We start from the raw sequence: 14,009 nt of genomic DNA, 5'->3' as shown, positions 1-14,009 counted from the left end.
CTGCAATGACCTGTGCCAGTTCCCTCAGCACTCTGGGGTGGAGATCATCAGGACCTGCTGATTTTAACACATCGAGTTCCATGAGAAGTTCCCTGACTAGGTCCTCTCTGACCTTGCACCTGGCAGCGCCTCCCCTGGAACCATTGGGAATCCCAGTGTGGGGGATGACCTGGTCCCTGCTCAGAAAAATGGAGGCAAAAAATTGTTAAATAGGTTAGCTTTGTCATCTGGTGAGACCACCAGATTTCCCAGCGTGTCCTGCAGAGGCCCCACATTACTCGGTACCTTCTTTTTACCCCCTATGTATTTAAAAAAAGGATTTCTTGTTACCCTTGATCTGGGTTGCTAGTCCCAGTTCCATCTCCGCCTTGGCCTTCCTGACCGCCCCCTACAATCCCAAGCAACGGAGGTATAGTCCTCCTTGGTGATGGCCCCTCCCTTCCGTTGGGTGTACACCTCCTTCTTAGCTTTGAGACATTTCTGGATGCTTTTGGTGAGCCATGGGGGCTTTTGAGCACTGCTGCCCCCTTTGATCCGTGTTGGGATTGCCACCCTTTGGGCTTGGAGGATTGTCTCCTTCAGGAACGACCACTCTTCTTGGACTCCCAACTCCCCACCCCTCCAGGCCCTCAGTGCTTCCCTGACTAGTCTTCTTAGCTCAATGAAATCCGCCCTCCTGAAGTCCAGGGCTGCTGTCTTGCTGCAGGCCTTTGCCACCCTGCGCTGGATGGTGAATTCCAGCAGGCGATGATCGCTATCGCCCAGGTGACCGAGCACCTGCAGTCCACTCACCAGGTTGTTGCCCATGGCCAGGAACAGGTCCAACAAGGCATTACCCCTGGTGGGACTGTGTACCTCCTAGGTTAGATGGAGGTGCTGTAACTCAGCTAAGAACCTATGTGAGCAGTCAGATCTGGCTGACTGCTCTTCCCAGCAGATGTCTGGATAGTTTAGGTCACCCATGATGACCACCCCTTTGACTTAACTGCCTCTGCAAGCTGACCTGAGAATTCCCGGTCCAGCTCTTCCCCCTGGTTGGGTGGCCTGTGGTAGACCCCCACCATTGAGTCCCTTTCCCCCTGACCCCCTTGTATTCTTATCCAGAGCACCTCAGTCTGCCCCTCCTCTGACCCAGTGTTGCTTGTTGAGGATGTGAATTGTTCTTTGACATAGAGCAGCACACCCCAACCTTTCCTCCCTGTCCTATCCCTCCTGTACAGCCTATCTTGGTTCTATCCTCAGCAAAAAGAGGCTCTCCTGTGGGTAGAAAAAGGGAATGGAGGTCCCCAGGCATCACCAACTGATCATGAGCAAGTCACTTTGCTTCTTTGTGCACTACACGGGGAGAGGTTCTGAGAGGATTCTTATCTACAGAAGACAGGCACCGTGGCTTTCTGGTACAGTACTGGTTGGGGCTCAGGAGGCAGGTTATCTATTTCCAGTTATGCTACTGGCCACGTGAGCAAGTTCAAACACCCACTTCCCACCTCTGTGCTTCAGTTTCCCCATCTGAAAAACAGAGGCAGTGATTCAGTTTCACTTCTAAAGCACTCTGAAACCTACTGATGAAAAGCCCTTGATATTAATCTCTGCTGAGTATACACACATGCAGATCAGCAGGAGAGTAAGCACAGGCTGGGGAGGGGGTTGTCTTCATTTTGGGGGCATTGCCCAGACTGGATTGGCTGTCCCAGCTCTGCCCAGTGAAGGAGCCTGACAATACATTAATTAAACACACCCGATCCTGCTGACTTCACTCATTTTGCTTTTGAATTGGATAGAACTCTGACTGGGATTCATTCTCACCTCACTGTTGCACTTCCTCAGTGTAATACCACTGGTTTACTGGAGTTAGTTCTGATTCACATAAGAAAGAATCAGGCCCACTGAACATAGGAAATCAGGCCAGATCAGAACCTGAGATCCATCTACTCCAGTGTCCTGGAGTAGATGTGCCTGCACCCACCGGCTGCCATTCCAGGGCCAGAGGTTAGAGTTCCACAGGAGCAGATGTGGGACCATTTGCAATGGGAGCTGGGCTGAGTAGCAGTTGATGAGGAGCTTTAGGACTTGTCCCAATATTCATTAATCAGTTTCCAGTTCATGAGAAAGAAATACCCATACAGTAAAATCTGGTTAATTCATCACTTTAAAGGGGATTGGAATGGTGACTTATTATCTATGGGTGATTAATTATCAGTACTCAGTCACTTCCAGCTGTTCATGCAATGTCTTTTGCATGCTGTATCAGGACAGAAAAAAATTACAATAAAGTATTTGTAATAAAGAAAAGAATATATTACAAAAATTCCAAATGCAAACTGTACCCATTCTGGCTCCCTATATATAAGAATGGTCTGACTCTGTAGATAATACATAGTGTGCAATTTTGGGGTTAAAAAATGCAAATTGTTCACCATATAAGTATGACATGATTATGAGGGGGAAAAATAATCAAAGACTTCTTTGCACTCTGATCTGCACTTACTGCCAACACAAAAGACAATTGTGCAACACTGAACAGTTGATCATCTATGTCTTGTTGAGCCAAGAAGAGCCACAGAGTATCCAGTGCTTTGCAAGCATCAGCTGGTCAGGACCCTTTAAGCCAACTAATTATTAGGCTTAAGTTTTCTTGAGATCTAGTAGGCATGCACATTTGGAAATGACTCGTTACACCTTATCAGACAATGAATTTGCCCAAGTGATTTGTATACAAATGTATGGGACTTTGGTGGGGAGTCAGGGTGCCAACTAATACGACCACAGTGACAAGTTACTCCAGGGACTGAATATCCAGATTTCAATGTCTGGGTCCAATTCACCACTGTTGTATAGCTTGCATTTATATACTGGCAAGGGGCATGAGAAACCACTAGCAGATTGGCATCACAGTGTCGGGCCCCAGTTTCTATGACTGCACAAGGTGGAGATTGACAGGGAATCAGACCCAAAGCTTTTTTTTGTGCCTCATTGAAGTCCTGATCAAATAGAAAGAGTCCCAGTCTCTTTCCCTTGACTGCAGCTGGTTTGGGATTTAGTCCTTTTGCTGCATAGCACCTACTGCAGGTAGGAGTCTACTGTCTGAAGCGTTAGGGAGGAAACAGGAAATGATGGCCTCTCCCTGGTCCCTCTTTAGGTTTGTCATGGTCCCTTCCCTGCACCCCGACTGGACGCTGCTGCTGTTCTTCATCCACACTCATGTCACGATCACCATGACGCTGGCACTGCTCTTCATCCCGAAGGTAACCTCCTGTGTGCTCCCCAGCCCCTATGCTGGCCTCCTTCCTACAGTGTTTCTCCTGTAGAGGCTGAAAAAAACAATGCTGCTTTTTCACCTTTCTCCCACTGGGGTGGGTTCCCTCTAATCCTCATCCTTTATAACCTCACCCTTTACAGCTGCCTGCTCCTTGTGAACATACTTTCCTGTAAGGCAGGGTTTCATAGATTCATAGATTGTAGAGTCGGAAGGGACCACAACAGATCATCATGTCCAACCCTCTGCCCCCAGCAGGAAAGAGGACCGAGGTCAGATGACCCCAGCCAAGTGTCAAACTCACCCTGTCTCCTGGGCTGGACCTGGACTGCAGGGTTCCCCATGGGCCAGGTCTGGACCTGATGGTAGTGAGGCCAGTGGTAGAGGAGGCTGTGACTGTGGCAGCAGGGCAGGCAGCAGCAGAGCAAGTGGGGATGTGCTGGCACAGCCCTCATTTGGCCCCCTGAGGCCAATGGCCATACTCAGTGGGGCCCCGTAGCCCTGGATACTGGTACAGCCCCCTCACTACCCCACCAACAAGACCTGCTTTAGAAGTCCTGGCCCACCAGGAGCCCTGCAGACTGGGAACAGCCCTGCCATAAGGGGCAAATGCTTTGCAGAAGCTGAAGCTGGAAACAGCAGGGCAGATATATCCTTTTGCTGCCTCCCTAATCTGACACTGGAGGGAATGAAGCAGGTTACAGCAGCAAAGACCACTCTGCAGTTTCTTAGCATTGCAGGAAGCTGAGCCACTCTAGGAACTCTTCCCTAGTCAACTGTAAGAGAACCTGTCTTTTCTGGGCACACAGGGGAACTGTGGGAAGACCCTGGAGGACTGGCAGCACAGGAGTGGTGCTACTCAGAGGACAGGGCAGCTGTGTTAAGAGGTAGTTGAGAGTCAGAATTACTGTTACAGAGGAAATTCCAAAGGGGAGAGAAATATGCTCTGTTTTGGAGCAAAACATCATACATTTTTAAATATCTCACATAAAAGGAAAAGCTGAAGCTATTCCAAATTGAAACATTTTGTGTAGTTCATTTCCCAATGAGTTGGAGCTTAAGCAGCAGATGCATTATGAGCCTCATAGGGAGGAGGAAGCCCTGAGAACTTCAGAGTATGGAGCTACAGTGCTTGACTCAGAGTTCCCTAGGCTTCCAGTCTGGGAAGCAGGGCTGGTTGGAGCTGGGTCTCCCAGGTACACCCTGTGTGGCAAGCAGTTTGGAAGCCCTACATTTCACAACTCCAAGGCAAACTGAATTGCCTCAGATGCATGAACCTCGAGAGCTCAGGCTATGCAGCTATCTGCTCAGTAAGTGGGTAGGAAATCGGAGCAATCTCCCTGCTTGCATCTCATCAGGAGTTTGTTGAAAGGGACACAGTTCTGTGAAATACTACAGTTTCAACACACCAGCATTGGTCGAGGACACTGTCTTCATCAGAGAATTCCTGAACAGCTGAAATTCATGAACATTTACAAGCTAGGCTTCAAATGAGTGCTAGCCCATTACCCAGAGTTTGGCCACACAAACTTGAGTTGCCAGCACTTCTGCACACAAGCAAAGTGGTGTGTGGATGGGACTTAAGTGAGGGGGGAAAACTCCAAGGCCAGATCCTACTGCACTTATTAGATGCCAAAGTGGATTTGGCACCTGCATGTGATCCTATTCCACTGTGCTGTAGTCATAGAATCATAGAAAATGAGGGTTGGAAGGGACCTCAGGAGGTCATCTAGTCCAACCCCCTACTCAAAGCAGGGCCATCACCAACTAGATCATCCCAGCCAAGGATGAACCAGGTCTTAAAAACCAGGTCTTAAGAACCTCCAAGGATGGAGAGGTCTAGCCAGGTCTTAAAAACCTCCAAGGATGGAGATTCCACAACCCCTCTGGGTAACCTGTTCCAGTGCTTTACTATCCTCCTAGTGAGAAAGTTTTTTTCCTGATATCTAACCCAAACTTCCCTTGCTGCAACTTGAAACCATTGCTCTTTGTTCTGGCATCTGCCACCACTAAAAACAGTCTCGCTACGTCCTCTTTGGAACCACCCTTCAGGTAGTTGAAGACTGCTGTTAAATCCCTTCTCGGTCTTCTCTTCTCTAGACTAAATAAGCCCAGTCCCCTCAGCCTCTCCTCAGAAGCCATGTGCCCCAGCCCCCTCACCATTTTTGTTGCCATCCACTGGACTCACTCCAATTTGTCCAAATCCTTTCTGTAGTGTGGGGCCCAAAATTGGACACAGTACTCCAGATGTGGCCTCACCAGTGCTGAATAGAGGGAAATTATCACTTCCCTTGATCTGCTGGCAACACTGCTACCAATGCAGTCCAGTATGCCATTAGCCTTCTTGGCAGCAAAGGTGCACTGTTGACTCATATTCAGCTTATTGTCCACTGTAACCCCCAGGTCCTTTTCTGCAGAGCTGCTGTTTAGCCAGTCAGTCCCCAGCCTGTACTGGTGCATGGGATTGTTCCATCCTAAGTGCAGGATTTTGTGCACTTTTCCTTATTGAACCTCATGAGATTTCTTTTGGTCCAATCCTCCAATTTCCCTAAGTCTCTCTTAATCCTAGCCCTACCCTCCAGTGTATCTACTACTCCCCCGGGCTTGGTGTAATCTGCAAATTTGCTGAGGATGCACTCTATCCCATCTTCCAGGTCATTGATGAAGATATTGAACAAAACCAGCCCCAGGACCAATCCCTGGGGCACTCCACTTGATACCGGCTGCCAACTAGACATCGAACTATTGACTACTACCCTCTGACTGATGTTCCAGCCAGTATTCTATCCACCTTACAATCCATTCATCCAAACTTTACTTCCTTAGATTGCTTGCAAGAACGTGTGGGAGACGGTATCAAAAGCCTTGCTAAATTCAAGGTATATCACATCCACTGGTCTCTCCACATCCAAAGAGCCAGTCATCTCATCACAGAAGGCAATCAGATTGTTCAGGCATGACTTGGTGATTCCATCCTGACTGTTCCTAATCACCTTCTTCTCCTCCAAGTGCTTAGAAATGGATTCCTTGAGGATCTGCTCCATGATTTTTCCAGGGACTGAGGTGAGGCTGATTGATCTGTAGTTCCCTGGATCCTCCTTCCTTTTCTTAAACATGGGCACTATATTTGCCCATTTCCAATTGTCCAGGACCTCTCCTGATCACCATGAGTTTTAAAAGATGATGGCCAGTGGCTCTGCAATCACCTCAGCCAACTCCCTCAGCACCCTCAGGTGTATCCCATCTGGCCCCGTGGACTTATACATATCCAGCTTTTCTAAATAGTCCCTAACCTGCTCTTTTGCTACTGCTGGCTGCTCACCTCCTCCCCAAACTGTGCTGCCAGGTGCAGTAGTCCCTGAAAAGTTATGGCAAAACATGGCTAGGTTCTGAAGACTTAGTCTTCAAGCTAAAATGGCAGCATGTTACAAAACTGGTGCATTCATGGTTTTCTGAGAGACTTAAGGAAGGCAGGCTAGGATTAGACTTAAGTACCTCGTAAGTGGAACAGGGTCTGGCCTTATCAATATCTTTGCAACAAAGGAATCACTGGTTCCCAAAGCATGGTCAATAGGCCACCAGTGGCCCTGCTAAGTGGTCTGTAGTTCATACTAGCCCTGCACACTGTTAAAGTGTTTTCAATTAAAAGGTTGAGGCTGAGGATGTAAGGAGTAGGAGTCCATGAAAAGTCTTAAGGGTCATCAATGGTGGGTTGATTTGTGGACACCTGCTCTGTGTGGTTAAAAAAGCAAGTCTATGAGGTGACATGGGAGCTTCCAAAGGGTGCCAGCCCCCCCACCCCTCATAATGGCATCTGTGTGCCTCCATCCTTCAGACCCCTCTGAAAATACCATCTACCAGCTTACCAAGGGCTCCAAGCTCCCATAACCAACCTCTGCCCTCAGTTCTTGCATGCAGGATCACCCCTGAGGGAGGAGATCGCAGCGGAAGTCTACGAGGACGAGCTGGACATGAGGCGCTCGGGCTCCTACCTGAACAGCAGCATCACATCGGCGTGGAGCGAGCACAGCCTTGACCCCGATGACATTCGGGTGGGTGGCACACTCAGGACCTTCTTTTGACGATAGCTATACAGAACTGTGCAGAGTAAGAGTTGCCTTTTGCAGTCTTTCTCCTGAAGCAAAACCAAAGGGGTGGAGAGGGTTATACAGGCCCTTCGGGTGAGACGGTGGTGGGGTGGAAGAGCAGAAGGGGAGGGGACCCTGCTCAGTCTCTATCAGCAGTCCCAGAATGGTTGGTCATGAAGCAATTAGTAAGGCTAATTATTCTCCAGAGTTAACAGCCAGGGGCAAGGACCGGGTGAGTTCAAACTTCCCTTGAGGTTTAATCTTGGCATCCCATTGGCCTGTCTCCATGCCTAACAGCTGCAGGGCAGGTCTGGAGACCTCTTGGGAATGTGTGCCTTTGTCTTGTGGACCTCCAGTTGCTCAGGGAGACAGCACTGCATCTGTTCAAAAGCAAAAGGTTTTCTCTACAGCTGGTGGGGTTTGTAACAAGGAATCTATTCTCAGATGCAGAAAGCATCTACAGGGTCTAAGTCTGGTTGGCTTTATCAGGAGCCATGTGGACCCAGCACCTTCGTTCCTTAATTAGTTGTTTTAACAATAGGTTCATATCCTGGATAAACAGATGGGACTTTTACAATGGGTAGCCATATTCTACCTCAGCTGAGCTTCTCCTTTCCTGTGGGAAATCCAGAGCTACAGCAGATGCCCTCTATATAAATCCCAATCACAAGGGAAAATAATCTAGAGGCTGACATGCCTTTTGGAGGACAGGGAGATATTCATAGGCACTTCAAATATCCTCTTGAATTCCAATGGGATTTGGGTATCTAATGTGATCACTTAAAGTGATGTTGAGCTCAGCCAAGCAATTGGAAATCAGGGCTTAAGAACGCCTGCTGGAGAGAAGGGAGAAGCAAACATGGCACAGCCCTGAGTTGAATCAAATGTATTATCTCACTTTGGGAAGTTGCATTACTCTCTGGAGTAAGATACCAAGCCCTCCCTTGGGTCAGCCCACCCTGTCAGCAGCTGGACAAGTCATGGGCTGGTAAAGAAGGTTCCAAAAAAGCAATCCCTGCTGTTATAACCACAGACAGTCAGAAGATGAATCAATTATCTGTGGAAAATATTGACATGTTGAAAAACAACATTCTAACGTTCTGGTCAAAAACAGCAGAAGCAAAATTTGTCCCTGACACCACGCTGCTGCAGATTCCCAGTCTCCTCCATAGGCCCAGCTCCCTAGTCAGACCGCATTTCCCAGACCACCTCTTACCATAGTCTTGGTAGGATGGATCCTGGCTGTAGCATGCCTGCAGGGGATCTTGGGAGAACAGACATGAGGCAACCCAACAACTCCTAAGAGACTCTGTGGCAGCCATCAGACAGACAGCTCCCCGTTTTCTGCCCCAAAACTGGAATGGTTTCATTTCCAAGCATTTTTTAAAAATGAAAACATGCCTTGTTGGCAACAACAGCAACAACATGCAAATCCATCCATTGAAAAATGCAAATTTTCTCTTGATAAAATTTTTGACCAACATTTGATGGAATTTGTGTAAAAAATGTAGCACTTTGTTGCCCTCCCCTGCCCAGATCCCATTTAAAGGGCTGGGTCGTCTACTGCCTTCAGAGGTGGTTCCTCAGCTCAAGACGGTTGAGACCTTTGGGATGGAGTGCTTGGCCCAGTCTTCACAGACACCCCTACCCCACAGTATTATTACCCTTTGATTGAAGAGGAGCTAAAATATATATATATATTTGTGTATGTGTGTTGCCTTTTTTTCTCCTTTCTGCTCTGTCTTCCCTAAATCCACATAACCTGTAGGAGGAACTGAAAAAGCTTTACACGCAACTGGAGGTCCACAAGACAAAGAAGATGACTGCCAACAACCCTCACCTTCAGAAAAAGAGGAGCTCCAAGAAGGGCTTGGGTCGTTCCTTCATGAGGCGTATCACCGAGTTACCCGAGTCCATGTCTCACAAAGAGGAGAAGGACGGGTCCCTCACGGGAGGCAGCAGGAGTCGTTCAGGTTCCTACAAAAGGAGACTTCTAGACTCTGGCAGCTCCAGCATGAAGATGAAAGATGATCCCTCAAAGCGCAAACCCTTCTCTCTGAGGAAGTCTCACAGCACTTATGACCATGTGCGGGACCCCAAGGACAGCTCCCCACCCAGAAGAGAGAGCACCTGCAAAGATCCCTCACTGCTGGACTCCTTAATGAGGAAAAATCTAGCCAAGAAAGCCTCAGAGAGATCCAACAGTAACTCCCTTGACTCAGCCCCCCTGGTCTACAAGTCTGCCAGTGCTCACAACCTGTCAGCAGACAAAAGACCCCTTCACCCAAAGCCATCCCCACTGCAGAAATCTCTCAGTGTCATCACCAATGCGAAAGAAAAGGCCCTGCTGCTGCCTAGCCGGGCATATTTGGAAGACAGCTACCAACAAACTAGAGAAGAGAAGAAGATAGAAGAGGGAGCCTCTACTCCTGAAACACAGTGCTTGAGGTATACAGATGGTGGGGAGGCTACCAGCCAGACCACAAAGCAGCCAGAGAGCAAGAATGTATCAGAAGGGACTCTGAGCACCCTCCTACAAGACAGTTTCGATAAAGCCGAAGTTTGCCCCTGGGAGGTGGAAGAGCCTGTATCAGAGAACAAGTCACAGAAACATGTCACATACGCTCCAATAAAGAGCATCAGCGTCGACAGCTCTCACTTGTCTGGGAGGATGCACCCTCCCAGCAAGAGGACACCGCCAGAGCCGCCCATCAGGTACCAAAGCTTGTCTCACAACCTTGAGAAGAGCGAGGCAGCTCCCTGGAACGTCCAGGAGCAAAAGCAGTCTCCTGCAGATGCTGTCAGTAAGGATGCAAAAGAGGCCCCAGAGCTCCTCAACACCTGGGAGGTGGAGAAGCTTCCAAGGAAAGCTGAAATAGCAGACAAGGGAAGAAGTGAGCAGAGAGAAGGCCGTGCACAAATGTCATCCACTACAGGGAAGAACAAACTGACAACTCTACCCTCTGTGGCCGCAGAAGTATCTCCCTGGGAAGCAGAGGCTTGCAATCAGGATCAACATGATGAGCCCACTGAACCAGGAGACTCCAAGAAACCAAGCACCTCTTCAGCAGCCCCCCAAAATCTGAAACTTCTGTGCCGGAAAAACTCCTTCAAGAGCTTAGGGCTTGCCATTAAAGCACTTAACCGACCCAAGGCAAAGAGCAGCATTAAGGGAAAGAAGGAGGGAGAGGGGAGCCAGAAAAAGAAAGACAGAGACCGAAGCAGTAGGAGAGATAATTCCAAAGTGGTAGAAACATCAGCAGTAGCTATCAGAGAGACAGCCAAGCAAAATGACAGAGCCAAAGGGCCCGATGAAAGCCAGCAGAAAATGGTCATTAGGCAAGCAACCATCTGCCCCTGGGAAGAACAGGAGACGATCCCAAACCAGCAAAACAATAATTCCAGCAAAGTGTTTGAAACATGCCCATTAGAGGTAAGCAAAGGGAAACCAGAGGGTCCCCAGGATGAATCAGCATCTAGTAAAGGGAGTGTCAGAACAGAAAGGAGGAGTCTGAAAGACACAAGAGATACCACAGACAGCAATCTGGAAAAGATGAGAAGCCAGTGGGAAATCACATGTCCCCAGGAGTCCACAGACTCTTATGGAGTCCCAGAAAAACTAAGCAAGCCCAAGAACAAAATCTCTGATCAGTCCAACATCGATCCAAATGTGGGCAGCAAGAAGGCAGAAGCCCAGCCTCGGGCAGCTGCAGAGGCTAAACCCAGTGTTAAATCAGAAATATGCCCCTGGGAGGGGGCTGGAATGCCATCAAAAAAACAACAAGAGCTTTCCAAAGAGGACAGAAGCGTGATGCAAAAAGCAGCAACAGGTCTAGGCAAAACAATGGAGAAGGGGAGCAGCCAAGAATCTGTCTGCCCCCAGGAGAGCCTGGACATGGATAAACCCTCACTAAAACCTGGTACTAGAAGCCAAGATCTATCTGAAGCCTCTTTAAAGAAACCAGATAGGCTGGAGAGCAAGAAGATAGAGGTTAGCCCCTGGGAAACTAAGGAAATTGAAACCAGCATTCAGGCAGAAATAGGCTCCTGGGAAGTGACTGGGGCTCCACCAGATCCAGGGAAGTTAAGACAGAACAAAGGTGAGGTTTCAAAGGAAAGCAAAAGCACCCCACTACCAGCAGGTCCTTCTACAAGACTGGAAAAGGGGAGCAGCCAACAAGAAGTTGTCTGTCCCTGGGAGAGCCTGGACATGGAGGAATTGTGTACAAAACTTAAAGCGCAAAGTCCTGGTCTGAGTAACGCAGCTTCAAAGAAATCAGAGAGTGTTGAGAGCAAAAGAGCAGAGATTTGTCCCTGGGAAATGGAGGAGGATAATATCAGCATTAGAAAAATGAATTGCCCCTGGGAAGGGAGGGAGTCTCCAACAGGTAAGGGAAAACTCGGAAAGAACACAGGTGAGGACACTAAAGGGGACCACAGAGACGCACTGAAAAGGCCGAGTCCAAGAGAAAAAAAATTGCAGCTGATGAGCCAGCAAGAAGCTATCTGCCCATGGGAGAGCACAGACATGGAGGCATTGTCTGCAAGCCCCCAGACACAAAGCCCTGCTCTGAGTAAAGCAGGGTCAAGGAAATCAGAGAGTCTTGAGACCAAAAGGGCAGAGGTTTGTCCCTGGGAAGTGGAGGAGGCAGACTCCAAGGCTAGAGCAGAAATATGCCCTTGGGAGGAGAGTGAGACTCCTTCTGAGAAAGGAGTTACAAAACCAGACAAAGAGAGACCTTTCAAAGAGGAGAAGAGCATCACACCAGAGGCAAGAGGTCCCTCTAAAACCATTGAGAAAGGGAGCAGCCAGCGGGAGGTCATCTGCCCTTGGGAGAGCCTGGACCTGGAGGCATTGTCTGCAAAGCATGATGCACAAAGCCCTGGTCTGCATAAGGTGGGGTCAAGGAAATCGGAGAGTATTGAGAGCAAAAGGGCAGAGATTTGTCCTTGGGAAATGGAGGAGGTGGACTCCAGGGTTAGATCAGAAATATGCCCCTGGGAGGGGAGTGAGACCCCATCAGATAAAAAAAAGTTAAAATGGCAGATAGGTAGAGCTTCAAAAGGGGAAAAGAAAGGATCTAGGGGAAGTGAAGACATAACTTTGAAAAAGAAGAAAGGGTCCAGCCCTCAAGACTCAACCAGCTCCTGGGGCAGCCTAGACACAGAGGTCTCCACCATCAATCCCAACATAAAAAAAACACATCAGTTTAAAATCCCTTCAAAGAAGTCAGAGAGTGCTGAGAGCAGGAAGGCAGAAATTTGTCCCTGGGAAATGGAAGGGGTTGATACAAGTATTAGAGCAGAAATATGCCCCTGGGAGATGGTTGAAAGTCCATCAGAGGAAAGAGAGAGAAAGCAGGACACAGGTGGAGCTTTCAAAGAAGACAAGAGCATCACAACACAAGCAGCCTTAGCAAGTTCCTCTACAGCACTGGAGAAGTTAAGCAACCAACGAGAGGCCATCTGTCCCTGGGAGAGCATAGACATGAACGAACTTTCAGTGAAACCAGGGTCCAGAAACTCTATCTTGTCCGAAGATGCCTCCAAAAAATCAGAAAGCCTTGAGAGCAAAAGGGCAGAGGTTTGCCCTTGGGAAAGTGTAGAGCTGGACTCCAGCATTCAAGCAGAAATATGCCCCTGGGAAGCATCTGAAGTTCAATCACATAAAGCAAAATTAAAAAAGGATAAAGATGGAACTTCCAAAACCAGCAAAGACATCTCCCCAAAGACATCCAGGGCAAAGGAGATTGGGGGCAGTACATTGAAAAAGCCAGAGAAGGGGGACAGTGAGCAAGAGGCCATCTGCCCTTGGGAAAGCCTGGACATGGAGAAATTGTCTACAAAACTTAAGGGACAAAGTCCTGGTCTGAGTAAAGCAGCTTCAAAGAAATCAGAGAGTGTTGAGAGCAAAAGAGCAGAGATTTGTCCCTGGGAAACAGAAGAGGTTGATACCAGCATTGGAAAAACGAATTGCCCCTGGGAAGGGAGGGAGCCTCTAACAGGTAAGGAGAAACTTGGAAAGAACACAGGTGAGGACACCAAAGAAGACCACAAAGACACACTGAAAAAGCCAGATTCAAGGAAAACTGGAGGAACCACATCTAAAAAACTGCAGCTAATGAGTCAGCAAGAGGCCATCTGCCCATGGGAAAGCACAGATATGGAGGCATTGTCTACATACTCCTGGGCACAAAGCCCTGCTCTGAGTAAAGCAGGGTCAAGGAAATCAGAGAGTCTTGAGACCAAAAGGGCAGAGGTTTGTCCCTGGGAAGTGGAGGAGGCAGACTCCAAGGTTAGAGCAGAAATATGCCCCTGGGAGGAGAGTGAAGTTCCTCCTGAGAAAGGAGTCACAAAACTGGACAAGGAGAGATCTTCCAATGGGGGCAAGAGCATTACAAATGTAACAGGTCCTTCTAAAACCATGGAGAAGGGGAGCAGTCAGCGGGAGGTCATCTGCCCCTGGGAGAGCCTGAACATGGAAGAATCCTCTGTACAACCCTGCCCTAAAAACAGAGACTCAACCAAAGGCTCTACAAAGAAATCAGTTAGTGTGGATAGCAAAAGGGCAGAGGTTTGTCCCTGGGAAACTGAGGAGGCCGAGTCCAGCATTAAAAGCAAAATTTGTCCCCAGGAAGTGACTGGGGCTTCTTCAGATCAAGGAA

The 14,009-nt window shown here is 48.5% G+C and overlaps 1 protein-coding gene across 1 annotated transcript in view; it reads left to right on the top strand.

Annotated features, from left to right (window-relative positions):
* The window catches only part of LOC102369626 (probable G-protein coupled receptor 179), a gene marked incomplete at its 3' end in the record, with an annotated part of 22,491 nt that extends 8,486 nt beyond the window's left edge, over positions 1 to 14,005 (top strand). Inside the window, exons 7-9 of the mRNA XM_014527715.2 lie at positions 3,140 to 3,245; positions 7,162 to 7,308; positions 9,113 to 14,005. Of these exons, the coding sequence (XP_014383201.2) occupies positions 3,140 to 3,245; positions 7,162 to 7,308; positions 9,113 to 14,005 (5,146 nt within the window). The remainder of the gene's footprint in view (positions 1 to 3,139; positions 3,246 to 7,161; positions 7,309 to 9,112) is intronic.
* Positions 14,006 to 14,009: the final 4 nt, after the last annotated feature.

The sequence above is a fragment of the Alligator sinensis genome, unplaced genomic scaffold (genome assembly GCF_000455745.1).
Source record: "Alligator sinensis unplaced genomic scaffold, ASM45574v1 scaffold2972_1, whole genome shotgun sequence".
Classification (NCBI taxonomy): Eukaryota; Metazoa; Chordata; order Crocodylia; family Alligatoridae; genus Alligator; species Alligator sinensis.
The sequence above is the reverse complement of the archived record's forward strand: the minus strand, read 5'-3'. Positions and strand labels throughout refer to the sequence as shown.